This window comes from Haliotis rufescens, unplaced genomic scaffold, assembly GCF_023055435.1.
Source record: "Haliotis rufescens isolate VD_foot unplaced genomic scaffold, xgHalRufe1.0.p SCAF_11, whole genome shotgun sequence".
Lineage (NCBI taxonomy): Eukaryota > Metazoa > Mollusca > Gastropoda > Lepetellida > Haliotidae > Haliotis > Haliotis rufescens.
The window spans coordinates 4467470-4482353 of NW_025963791.1; the positions used below are offsets into that span (position 1 = coordinate 4467470).

Here is a 14884-nt window from a genome sequence, read left to right on the forward strand (position 1 = left end):
TATAAACCATTAACTGGGAATAAATAGTTTTCATTTTTTTATCATACAGGAAAACCCAATTTCCTCACCTCTGAGACTCTCGAGACTTCTGTTTGATGATGTGTTTTGCCCTCCGCTTAGCCCGGTTGCGTTCCCGGGCACTCATCCCGCCCATCACGTCCAGCAGCTGTTGCTTCACGATGTCTGCCACAGGCTGCAGAAGTCAGGAAGTGGATTAGGGTAGAGTTTGCCTTACACAGTGTTTTAGTTACATCACTAGGCGTCAGCTTTATGTGGGAGGAAGGGCAAAGTCGGACAGGTCATCAGTGTGTATTACCGATGTACCAGGGATCATAGATCGGGATGAATCTTGGGTTCGAACCCACAACCAGTTCATCCTTTTACCATGGTGACACTTATAGGACACAACATTCCAGTGCAACTTAGGGTGTCTCAGATCACGAGGTCACCCATTGCCCCAGCATATCCATTCGGCAGTGATCAAACTCTATCTGCAGTGAAATAGGAAACAAACAATAGGCTATCACAATGATCAAAGCCCTCATATCTGGCTGCAGATACACACAAAAGGCTATCACAATTATCAAAGCTTTCACATCTGGCTGCAGAAACACACAAAAGGCTATCACAATGATCAAAGCTCTCATATCTGGCTGTAGATACACACAAAAGGCTATCACAATGATCAAAGCTTTCACATCTGGCTGCAGATACACACAAAAGGCTATCACAATGATCAAAGCTTTCATATCTGGCTGCACAAACACACAACTGACTATCACACTGATACGCACAACCAACTATCACACTGATCAAAGTGTCTCCTACCTGGCTGCAGATACGCACAACTGACTATCACACTGATACACACAACTGACTATCACACCATGCACACTGTTCAAACTGTCTCCAACCTGGCTGCACATACACACAACTGTCTATCACACTGATCAAGGTGTCTCCTACCTGGCTTCTGATACACACAACTGACTATCAGTGTATCACACTGATACACACAACTGACTATCACACTGATTAAAGTGTCTCCAACCTGGCTTCTGATACACACAACTGACTATCACACTGATACACACAACTGACTATCACACTGATACACACAACTGACTATCACACTGATACACACAACTGACTATCACACGGATCAAAGTGTCTCCAACCTGGCTTCTGATACACACAACTGACTATCACACTGATACACACAACTGACTATCACACTGATCAAAGTGTCTCCAACGTGGCTGCAGATACACACAACTGACTATCACACTGATACACACAACTGACTATCACACTGATCAAAGTGTCTCCAACCTGGCTTCTGATACACACAACCGACTATCACACTGATACACACAACTGACTATCACACTGATACACACAACTGACTATCACACTGATCAAAGTGTCTCCAACCTGGCTTCTGATACACACAACCGACTATCACACTGATACACACAACCGACTATCACACTGATACACACAACTGACTATCACACTGATACACACAACTGACTATCACACTGATCAAAGTGTCTCCAACCTGGCTGCAGATACACACAACTGACTATCACACTGATACACACAACTGTCTATCACACTGATACACACAACTGTCTATCACACTGATACACACAACTGACTATCACACTGATACACACAACTGTCTATCACACTGATACACACAACTGACTATCACATTGATACACACAACTGACTATCACACTGATACACACAACTGACTATCACACTGATCAAACTGTCTCCAACCTGGCTGCAGATACACACAACTGACTATCACACTGATACACACAACTGACTATCACACTGATACACACAACTGACTATCACACTGATACACACAACTGACTATCACACTGATACACACAACTGACTATCACACTGATCAAAGTGTCTCCAACCTGGCTGCAGATACACACAACTGACTATCACACTGATACACACAACTGACTATCACACTGATACACACAACTGACTATCACACTGATCAAAGTGTCTCCAACCTGGCTGCAGATACACACAACTGACTATCACACTGATACACACAACTGACTATCACACTGATACACACAACTGACTATCACACTGATACACACAACTGACTATCACACTGATCAAAGTGTCTCCAACCTGGCTGCAGATACACACAACTGACTATCACACTGATCAAAGTGTCTCCAACGTGGCTGCAGATACACACAACTGACTATCACACTGATCAAAGTGTCTCCTACCTGGCTGCAGATACACACAACTGACTATCACACTGATCAAAGTGTCTCCTACCTGGCTGCAGATACACACAACTGACTATCACACTGATCAAAGTGTCTCCTACCTGGCTGCAGATACACACAACTGACTATTACACTGATCAAACTGTCTCCAACCTGGCTGCAGTAACACACAACTGACTATCACACTGATCAAAGTGTCTCCTACCTGGCTGCAGATGTTCCTGCTGCTGGACTGTCCATTGCTCTGTGCAGCCATAAGATCTTCATCATTAAAAATGTTGTCTGTCTCGATCCCGAGGTTGCCAGCTATATCCAACCCAAGGCGCTTGTTCAGCAGCTGCCGCTGCCGAATGAGGGACTCTTGGTCACCCAGTGCTAAAACAGGCATATAACAAAGTGTTTGAAATAAAGGGGGACCTTTAGGTATGCTACTGGTTTTCTAAACTGACAGGGGAGAGACCTTCCGCTCTCCTGACAAACTACGGATGACATGTGCAAAAACGTTAAAGATATCTTAATGTTGATCATCTGTTCCCTCAGGTTTGAGAGAGGTCCTGTTTAACACTGACTTACCCATAGCTGACATGTCCACGTCGTACTGGGCACCCTCAGATCCGAGCAGCGACGTCCCGTATGCCAACACCTTGTTGATGTCGAAGTGGGAGAACAGGATGCGGCCAGCCACATGTGCCGACGAGGGTGATGGGAACTCTAGCAATGTGGACAAATTCATCCATGAATGACTTCATACATTTCAGAGCAATGCGAGTACATGTACTGACAAAGCTTGGAACATTTTGGAAAAGTGTTGGGAATTAGATGAAATTTTAAGATTGATCACTGACTTTGAAAAAGGATTTTGTTTGTTTGTTTGATGTTTAACACCACACTCAGCAATATTCCAGCTATATGACAGTGGTCTGTAAATTATCAAGTCTGGACCAGATAATCTATCTTCATCTTATCAAGTCAGCAAACCTGACCAAATCCTGTTAGTCGCCTAATACGCCAAGCATAGTACGTCACAAGGGTATTAATTTGTACAAATCCTGTAAGGTAACCACGGTAACAAGACTGACCTGATTTAGGAGCTCCTCTGGGCTCCCACTGCGGGACATGTTTGGAGATGGCTTCTACTGCTAATCCTGCCGCAATACGAGTCTCCCAGTTGCTGCTGCACAGGTAGCCATGTACCTGAGGAGTGCAAACCATCGTGCATTACCTTCTGCAGCCATTTGGCGAGTTTGGCTTAATGATGTTTTGAAAAGTTATGAACAAGTGCGGATTCCGGGTTTGAATAAGTCCCTAGCAACCTATGCTTGTTGTATGATGTTTGTTCGTTTGTTTGTTGTTTAACGCCACACTCAGCAATATTCCAGCTATATGATGGCCGTCTGCAAATAATAGAGTGTGGACCAGACAATCCAGTGATTGATGTCATGATCATCGATCTATGCAATCGGGCGAGTCTGACCACCCAATCTCACTAGTCACCTCTTACAACAACAATATTCCATTTTGACTGCAGCATGGTTTGCTGAAGACCTATTCTACCCAGGATCTTTACGGGTCGTCATATGAATAGATTAAACCAATAGGGTGGTCAGACTTGGTTAATCATTGGTCATAGCAATCACCCGTCTGTCTCTCTTCCGCCCGCCCGCCCGCCCGCACGCACGAGTTATGTCACAGTGTTCCAGCTTGATGTGGAGGAAATGATGCAGGTTTCAGACGTTCACAACTTTGGTGAAACCACTGCGCATGGGTCTTGTTATGACAAACCTAGAAACAATCAGGTGAAACCTGGATTTCGAACACACAATCATAGGTGTGGGTGTGTTTAATAGACTCAACTCTGCACAGAACTTTGGATCAGTAAAAGCAATACATAATTTAGTTCTAAATGTCTTAGTTTCCATGACAACGTAGTGAACTGCAACATTTCCCTCTATGAGGAAGCAAGACAACATAAACAATGATAAATGTACTGTTTGAAGATGATGCTTTACCAAGTTATACATGTGAATACACTTCTCCGTAGTTTCACCGACAGAATGCAAAGGATTTGGGTGGCCATGTAGCTAATGTTTGCAATTAGATTTTTTTATAGTTTTATTCTCAACATTACCATGATTACCCAACCAGATACATTTTTGATCAGTTGAGCATGTTGAGTATTTATTCACATTCTCTTTGGCTATTTATATTTTTCTGTGCATACTCAACATATTTTTACCCTCTTGGTCCAGTCAGGGGGGTATAGTTATGATTTGTTAAACTGATCATGCTAATAAGTAGACATTTTTATTAATAATTCAGCTTGAAACACATATTAAATGAAATTTAATCTGACTTATTTGCAACTGTTTATGTGCATCCTGTGTCAAGCTCACAAGAGGGATAATTGTCTAATTTACAATAAATATGCCATCAAGTACTGCATATGTGCATTATTAACAGTAGTCAAGTTCACATACAGGTACGCGGTGTCCGCAATTGATCCACCAGGCAAGCTGTAAAGGGCACACTGGGTTGTTATTACCAGTTCAGCAAAGTGACTTTACACTACTGGTTTTTGTGATTTAAAAAATACATAAACTTGTATTTGTATCTAAGCTCTGCCCAATTGTTACAAATTTGAGTACACCGGGCATGGTGTGGAAGTATTCAAGTACTAAATGACTTGACTGAACTCAACACAAAAAGTCATCAATAAAGTAATGGAGGAGGTTTTACGCCACCTTTAGAAATATTTCAGTACAGCGGGAACACCAGAAATGGGTATTGTACCCATGTGGGGAATCGAACCTGGGACTTTGGCGTGACGAGCAAATGCTTTAACCACGAGGCTACCCCACTGACCCAGGGTTTTACACTGATGTGGATATGTACAACAAATACAAACGGAATCATGGGTCATGTTTCAGAAACTGAGACCAAGGGGGCCTATACTTTGCCCATGGATTTATCTAGTATTTGAAGCTGAGTTACAAGGCAGGCAAATTGGGATAAAATGTTCAATGTGAGTTCTTATTTACAAGAACTTGGAGATACTTTATTATTGCATTCAAAGCAATAACACATAGCTAAGCATTAAATCCTCTCCCTCACACTGGTCCTGTTGTGAGTGATACACAAATCACCTCACAAATGGACATTAGTCACTACTAAAATATACAGAATTGGGAAATTTGTAACAAAATTTTCACTGACATCTACTGCAGACATGGGGCCAAGTATTGGCCTCTGAGCTAGTCCAGATCATCTCTGTTAGACTTACACAAATAGTGTGTCAGAAGCTCAATCTCAATCAGTCAATGACCTTGTACTTAAAAAAACCACCAGTAATCATTATCATGACTGACTGTATGGTTTCAATCGTCTTCCAGCAGGAAGGGAAATAACTGACTTTAGAAACCCATTTTCAAGCCTTGCCCAAATATGATGGAATTCCGTGGCTCAATTGTAGCTCCATCGGTGGCGATTACGACCTATGCCCCTTCTATGTCCCTCCTATCGACCAATCAGATTGCATTTGCTTCAAATAAAATGGTGGTGCCCAGTCAAGACGATCTGATCAACAATCAAAAGGTCCTACTTTGCGAATCACTTCAAATCACTAAAACATATGAATAAAAACCAGAAAAGCTTTGGAAAAAAACATGCATGCCAAGTTCATGGTACACATGCTTTGTAAATCCCACAATCGACGCAAATCTGCATGGCAGACGCCGTGTTGTTAACGAAAAGGATGTTGATTTCGTGACATGATTTTGATTGGACTATGCATAAACTCTTTAGGCCAGCCAAAATATAACTCAGAAATTCCAGCCTAGTTCGGCAAGAGTGGAAACAAACTGGACTTCTATAGTCAGTTTCCTCCCTTGCCTCAGGAAGATGGGTTTTGATGAATCTTTAGCATTGTATCGCACTACACTAACTCCTCAAAATCTGTAAACCTTCCACCATGTCCACGACAAGATAAAACATGTGATTATCAATTGATTATTAATTGATAATAATTAGCTGTAACATACATATGACAATGCCTGTAGTGTGGTCAGTAACTCGTCTAAACATGTCAAGTACGAGGAAGGTTTTGGGGACAAAATCTGCATAATCATGATAGTATTCAGTTCACAGCATTGGCGGAAATTGATTCTAAATGTTGTAACAATTCCACCAAAATTGGAATTGTTGGTATCTGCCGATCATTGTCTATACAAGTTATACGGAAGTGTATCAAGAAGTAACATGGAAACAAAGATATTTATTTCCTGTTTGAATTGATCTTACTTGTCAACCTAAACCAATTTTTTGGGGCACTGCACCTTGTCATTCTGGCCAAGAAACAGGAAAATGTTAACAGCCAGAAATCGTCCAACCATGGTAACAAAGTGATTGATATTTGGAAACAATAAGTTTGGTGAACTTCAATGTCGTTCATGTCAATGTACGAGAATGTCAATTGGTCTGAGAGATTTTAAGAAGTTTATTTTTTTCTGACAAAGTTTGTTGTTTAATGCAGCACTCACAATATTTCAGCTATATAACAGCGGTCTGTAAATAATCAAGTCTGGACCAGACAATCCAGTGATTGCCATCATGAGCATTGATTCAACACAATTGGGATATGATGACATGCATCAACCAAGTGAGCGAGCCAAACCACCCACCCACAGTTATTGCAAGCATGGGATGCTGGAGACCTATTCTAACCCGGATCTTCACCAGTGTCATAATATGTGTAGAAATACCTAACTATTGAAATGAAAAAAGGGGTAAGTGTGCATCTTATTGTGCTAGGTGCATTTATCATTATTTATTGGCATAATTCATTACCACACGCCATTCACACTTCACCACAGAGGCATATATACGGAATCTAAATGTTAACAGTTTCATATAAAGGCATAATTATAACTAGCAGTGTTCTGCCAAGAAACTGAACAAGTGGGGACAGGGACCTCTTCAGTATAAATACATGGGGTCATTGTCAAAACTTATGGGGCCACATTCTGATAGATCATATAAAACTATAAACCAGATGGTGTGCAGGTTATTGATGCAGAAATGCTGTCCACATGGAACGTTAGGGATACACTGAATCTTTGCATGGCATCTGTCTCAGATAAGACGTACTGCAGCAACAACGTCGGAAATATATCGAGACTCAACAGTTTGTTTGGGATCTCTGCCGTTAGCATGTCTCTTCAAGGTACGCATCATAAAATTAGAATGTAGCTTTGTCGTTGCATTAGATCCCACATGATTTATACAAAGCTGACATGTCGTAGTATTTATTTCTGAGTTCTGCTGCAACCACGTGTAGTCACGAAACCAGGTTTGCTTAAAATTTCTAGCTTTCTCAGTTTTTCAACGTTTCCTCAGTCACTCTCAGTTGTGCTATGTGACCCATCCTGTATATCGCTAACAACTTGTGGTTGGCAATTCTGCGATACCAAGGTCATTTGAAGCAGAAACATCTTTGGCATTATCAGAACTATGACTAATATATTTGCAAAAATGTGTAAACTCCATTCTGATTGGACCATTTGGGACTTTCAGCCAATGAAAGGCGCTGATAGTAAATTGAGACCCATAAGGCAAAGAAAATCAAGATGATTATTTTCAATATTAGAATCAGCTGTCTGATTGATGTAAATAATCAATCAATAAGTGACTCCCATAATTGCATAAAATAAACCCATCTACAGTCATGTGCAACTTATATTGGCCCACCTTCAAAATGGTGGCGCATTGTTTACATTAGCAACCTCGTCTTTCAGCGTCAATAACTTAAAATCTATTTGTCTCATTCCATTAATATTTTGTGAGATGACCTTTCATCTTTATAACATGCAGAATCTGCTTCGGAATCGTCGAATATAATCCTTGAACATACTCAAGCGGTATATTTTGCCAATATGCATGGACCTCGTTGAAAAGTTCATCAGGTGTAGTGACGTCGTTGACATGGGATTTTAAATGTCTTTTAATTTTTAGCAAAATATTTTCTATAATGTTCGAATCAGATGACTGATCTGGCCATAAAGCGTGTCTACTTGGTTGTCTTCCATATACTTTTTTAGTTTTGCCGCACGATGTACAGGGGCGTCATCATCCCGGAAGACGATAATGAAAATGACGAAAATGGGAAAATGACGGGCAATAACTGGCCACAAATTAGTGTCAATTACATCCATATATTTGTCAGCATTTATATTTCCTTCTACGGCAACAAAAGTTCCGACACCCTTAAAAGTGACGCAACCCCATATCATCAAAGACACCTTATGTCGCTAGGGTGTACACACACACTCAGGCCTGTAAGCTTCATCGGACTTCCTCCATACATACACACGGTTGTCAGTACCAATAACAATTTTACTCTCGTCTGAAAATATCACCTTTTTTTCAGAAATTATCTACACTTTCTTTTCTCCGCTCTTTACACCATGAAACACGTTTAATTCTATTCACCTGGCGCACAACCATTTTTTTCTTAGCAATTCGTCTAAAATATCCTTCAGAGTGCAATGCATGCTGGACACTTCGTTCTGGAAAAAACTTGATCCTTATTTGAATTAAATTCACTGGTAATTTCCCTCAAAGTCATTCGTCGATTATTTTTTGCGAGTCTAATTAACGAGGTGCGATCATGTCCATCAATGAATTTTCTTCGTGCTCTCCGAGGTAGATTTTCGATGGATCCAGTGCGACAATATTTATGAATAATATATCTAACTGTAGATCGGGGAATCTTCAAGATAGCAGCAATTTGTCTCTGACTTCTACCACTTTCAAAATTTTCTGCAATTATGTCTTTGAGAGGCACGCCTAGCTCATTACTTTTTCGACCCATCTCGGCTTTTCGGTCACTCAGACAAGTTTAGAACGTGTCATGTGACAGCCACGTGTTGTGAGACGTAAAGTACCCACTAAAATAATTAAAAGACGTCCGGTTGCAATACGCAAGCGCTTCAAAGAAGCGAGTTAAACGTTACACGAACGTATAAGTTGCACATGACTGTACATTAATGCACCCCAAGTCCCACAGAGTAGATATCATGCACCAATCGATAAAATATTGTGGGAATTCTCGCAATATTTTATCGATTTTTTTATCAAAGGTTTTGATAGCGCAACAGGGCCTTTAGATGATCAGGCCACTTGTAACCATGGTAACTCATGAAATGACTTGTGAGGGGGATGTACCTTGGACAGAAGGTTGTGCAGCTCATAAGGATGCAGCTTCTGCACCTCTCCCAGCTGGTCAGCGGCCGACTTCCGGATGAGAGGCGTAGACCCTGTGTCCAGCAACAGGAACAGGCGATCTAATCTGGAAGGAGAACAATCTTCTTACAATACGATCATAATATTTATCATGAGAATACGTCACTCTATAACCACTACAATTTGTGTCACAAACATCACTAGTTTCAGTGACGTATTCTTAGGTCACTCAGGGATTAATCTAGACATGCTTAGAGGCAGATGTTCTGCCCCAAGACTGCAGCAAATATCAGTAAAAATTCCCAAATTGGAATAAAACATTTCCCAATTCATGCTATTATAGTCACAACTAATGTTATGGCTTTGTAAAGGAAACTCGTAATCCCCTGACAATGGGGACCAATATTGAGAAAGAGTTTTGTTTAACATTACTGCATTGAATGCAATGATAAAATTCAATGTTTAAACATTGTTTAAAATATCCGAAATTTGAACAAAATAATGATTTTCCCCAATTGCATGCCACTTTGGAATCCTAATAAAATTCCTGTCAATATACCCATGGTATACTTGTCGACATAAGAGAAGTAACTCTCTTGTTTGTTGTTTAACACCGCACTCAGCAATATTCCAGTTATATGATCGAGTCTGAATCAGACAATCCAGTGATTGACATCATGAGCACCAATCCGGGCAATAGGGATCGATGACATACATCAACCAAATCAGCGAGCCTGACCATCGATCCCATCTCAGACTGTGCTCAAACCAAAGTACCAGAGGTACAGGAGCTCACCTTGTTTATTGACCATGTTGACATCAAACTGGAGTGAGGATCATCATTTGCCGTAAACCATACACTCCAGAACTTGGATATCATACAAGTATTCACTGACACTTTTCAAGTTCTCTGAACAACTGGTCTCACCTTTATTGATACTTTGGGATAAATAAACAGCCTGAAGGGTTTTTGAAAATGGCAGCGTTAGAAATTGGCACCAGTCCTGTAGTCCTTGCCAAACTGCCCAATAGTTAAGGTATCATAAGGACTAGTAGCAATTTGCCATTTTTAGGGTTTTGCTATATATGTTATCATTATAAGGCAGGCATCCAGTTATTTCAGACACTGTCCATAAACGTTTCATGTCTTTACTTATCATGGGACCCATGAAGATTCAGGGTAGAAAAGGTCTTCAGCAACCCATGCTTACTGTAAAAGGCGACTATGCTTGTCGTTAGAGGCGACTAACAGGATCGAGTGGTCAGGCTCGCTGACTTGGTTGATGCATGTCATCGTATCCCAATCGATGCTCATGATGTTAATCACTGGATTGTCTGGTCCAGATTATTTACAGGCCGCCGTCATATGGCTGGAATATTGCTGAGTGTGGTGTTAAACAACAAACAAACTTATCATGCATATACAGTACTACTAATAGTATAACTAGATGCTCATACAACAATCTGTCACAAGAGCCATCAATAATCCTTGTAACAGATGTTGTCCTAGTGTTCCGACCTGTCCATTTTTAATTTTTAGGATTATAGATCTGACGAGCAAGGCAAAACAATATGTCTCTGCTCACATATTTATGGCACATAAAAGTTAATGGTTCAATCACTGACCAAGCTGACCAATCCCTGTGTCTATAAACATGAAAACAGGATAAAAAAAAAGTATAAAACACTAAATTGGTATGTTACATTAGATTCTTATGACCTAAATAAAAAAACAACATAAACTCAAACTTTCACAGTTGTTAAATGCTTAATCATGTTAATAAAAGTAAATTCTTGAAATTGACAGTAATGTCCAAACAAATTTCGTTGGCAACAAATTTTATTCTGACAGACCAACAAAGCATGCGATAAGAAAATAGAAGAAAATCATTAAAAAACAACAACTATAAGCAGATAAGTAGTCAAAACATGCCAAAGATTTGTTCACACAAGCAGGATAAAAATCGCCATGAAGTTGAAAAGGCTCCACTATATTCCTCAAGTTACAAATTGACAATCTAGGATGTCCATAAATACATGTCATCTTGCAACCTGATTCCTACTGTGCAAGGGGAGAGTTGAACAATGGAGCGTCACAGCTTACATAAACCCTTGACATGAGAAAAGGTCATGCATGAGTGGCTTACGCAGAACGGACGTAATTTCAAGGAAGAAATGAAGCTGTCTAGTAAAGCATCATATTAATCCATGTCTCCTTTGTCTTTGACTGGCCATTAAAGAACTGCAGTTAGTCACTGCTCCAGATAAGCAGTATACTTGCATAAAATATGCAAAATAAATCCCCATTACCCAATTAATTTTGAGTTGCTTGGGTACAAATATGCATGACTAATTTTAGGAACCCAAAAGTACCAGAGCCATAGATTAGCTTTTGGTTATTTGGGTATTTTACCCAGGGTTAAACTTTGATTTGGGTATTCAATTTTTTTTTCCCACCTGTTTCTTGACATTTGGGTATTACACTTAAAATTTGTTTTGTAACAATCCATGTAAATCAATTAAAACTACGTGAACGGGAGAAAACCTGTCTGCGTCTGCTTGCGGCTCCCTCTCTAGGAAGCCATTTTTTGTTTACAACCCTAGCATTGTAAGAAAGGCACTATTGTTTTAATCACCAATCAGCGACTGTTTAAGATACATGTACATTGACTAGACACGTTGTGCTTCTCAATGGGCATCTATCATGTCTATCTGTATGTTTGTAGCAGAAGTTTTCAGAATGTAACTAACGGTAAGTAACTTTGGCGATTGGCTAATACACAATCATTTTGTCTAACAGTTTCAATATATGCAATTGCTTTATTTCAATGGCGTATCTATAGTTTTTGTAGTGAATTTGATACACTAGGATTTGATATGTCTGCATATTTCAGTTATTTAAAGCATATTCTTCGCAAATATACAGCTTATCTCGAGATCGGAGTACAAAACCGTCCTGAGCCGTTGAATTACCATATCCACTGTATCAATTTCAACATGTATTTCATTACAGATCTTTATTCCTGATCAAATGCAGACATCACCCATACATGGACTCAGTATCGGTGTAGGCTAACGAATGTTATCTTTTGACATGGCAACTTGGATGCTACTCCGCAAAATTAACATTAAAACTTAACACTGTTAAAATTGATGTGTTTATGAATAGGGATTTTTGTGTTTTAACTCAGTATGTAATTCAATACATCATAATACATTGAACGTACATGACATTTTGATTTTGTAGCTTTTGTTGAAAGAAACAAATAGAAAAAAACACTTTCCTTGATCACGTTGATCATAGCTATATATTCCATCCTCATGGTTAGGTTACATTTAGGTAATTGATAATGTACTTAAGTTGGTCCAAGAGAAGTGTATACTTGTTCTGGGGCATAACCTGATTGGCAAAACAGTGAAGTTAACCTGGAAGACTCACATTTCATGTGCATTGCATAGGAAGACTCATTGTCCAGCTAAGCATGGAGTTCTTGAAAGTTTTGTGATACGGTTTTCAAAACAAAGTTGTCTTAACATTTAATAAGTTGAAGGTGTTTAGGTTCTATAAGTGTTAGCCATGGTTTAATAGGTTAGAACACCCGGTGTCAATTAAAAATGGTTGGTGTAAAATGGTGCAAATAATCGGCTTTGGACATAACCCTGTTAACAAACCATTTCAGCGACTGTCTTTGTAGTCGAACCTTTACTTAAATGAGAGTTAGAAACACACTGGTTACCTTCAGACAAAATCAAATCTGCTTGCTTTAAACAGATGTTAGATGATGGTCACATTTTATCATAAACAGACAGCAAATATTGAAAACTACATATTTTTAAACCAGTTACCAATTTGGTTGTCTCATATTATGATCAGTCTACAAAATGGTCTATACTTGCTGGGTTTTGCCTCATGCAAAATACTGCATCCTACATGCATAATAATTTCCTCAATGAATACTGAAATTTTAAGTGTCCTGAAAAACTCGAAAATGATACCTTGATAGACAAAACTAAGCTTAGTATTTTGATTGAGGGGACAAGATATTTCTAAAAATAACAGACCACGAACATAATCAACAATACAACTCTCCATCACAGTAAAAGGAAAAAGGATTCCAGATACCTCTGATGATTGTTGACAGTTTTTCGAATTGAGCATTGAAAGTTAGCCATGGAACCGCAATTAAGATCCTTATCATGCTTATAATTAATTTCAACCAATTTTCCTTTATTTATGATGAATTCAGAAAATGACCTACAGAAGTCATTGCAGGGGACAACCAGAAAGGAACTTTTCACTTGCACGAATATTGTACATGTATATTTTCTCTTAAACTCAATCACTCTTTTCACATCACCACATACTATAGACCACCTCAGATTGAAATTATGGGCATATGTAATTGACATACAACTTGAAAGTCAACTGTTGACGCTGTATATATTCTCATAAAATTAACTAACAGTCATAGATTTTTCTGTGTTCACATTGATAATGAGTGGTCACATTTATATAGACGTTAGATTTTTAATTTTCATGGCTAAGCATGCAGATCAGAATGGATAATTATTGATTTTCATCAATGATTGGAAATTAATGACAAAATAACAAATAGAGAAGAAGCTTAAACTGACAATCAAACTGCTATAAGAACCTACGTAGAAATATCAATAATACATTAAATATGACATATTATTATCTAGACCAGTCACCATTTTTTAACACACGTCAAACGGAAGAGTGTACCGCTGTAAAATGCTGTTGAACGAATATTTCTACTATGCACTCTAATTACCTCGTGGTCATACGTTTGCTTTAATGGCAATGTAGATGTGAAGAATTCAGACAGGTTTGTCTACGTCAGCTGGAGGTCGGCGGTAAATATTTCCCTTAGGATGACACCCTTCCACCGGATGCTGCCATGTCAAGACGAGAACTGAAGCAACCTCTTTCGAGACAGCAGCAGTATCCGTATGGCTAGAAACTTGCTGATATCCACTATATTTTTCGTCTAAAAGATTGTAAATGCAAACATTTTGCAAGAAGTTAAGCACAGTTCGACTCTGAAAGACAACAGGGTTGACAATCAGTACATTCGGAGTTAAACTTCCCGACACCCTGCCTGTTCCGCGGCGAACATTTATACTGACGGCCATGTTGAACCTCTAGCCTAAAATAGCGGTGTACGAGGGTTCTGATTGGCCAGAAAACCAGGAGGGTCATTACTTTTGACCAATGAAAAGTGTCTAGATTTATTGACGGTTTGTGGTAGTCGCTACAAATCGTTTGTCACCATTTATGATAAACGCGAGCTTTAACTCCCAAATATATTAACGTCTTCTTCCTCGTACATTGTCGGGACGATAAAACT

The 14884-nt window shown here is 39.3% G+C and overlaps 1 protein-coding gene across 1 annotated transcript in view; it reads right to left on the reverse strand.

The window, feature by feature from the left end:
* LOC124134315 (TATA-binding protein-associated factor 172-like) overlaps positions 1-14667 on the reverse strand; it is a 61793-nt gene extending 47126 nt beyond the window's left edge. The window contains exons 1-6 of the mRNA XM_046499064.2: positions 14309-14667; positions 9495-9618; positions 3356-3470; positions 2850-2987; positions 2482-2651; positions 69-193 (exon numbers count right to left, since the gene is read on the reverse strand). Coding sequence (XP_046355020.2) covers positions 69-193; positions 2482-2651; positions 2850-2987; positions 3356-3470; positions 9495-9618; positions 14309-14319 — 683 coding nt within the window. The 5' untranslated portion in view covers positions 14320-14667. The remainder of the gene's footprint in view (positions 1-68; positions 194-2481; positions 2652-2849; positions 2988-3355; positions 3471-9494; positions 9619-14308) is intronic.
* Between the last annotated feature and the right edge of the window lie 217 nt (positions 14668-14884).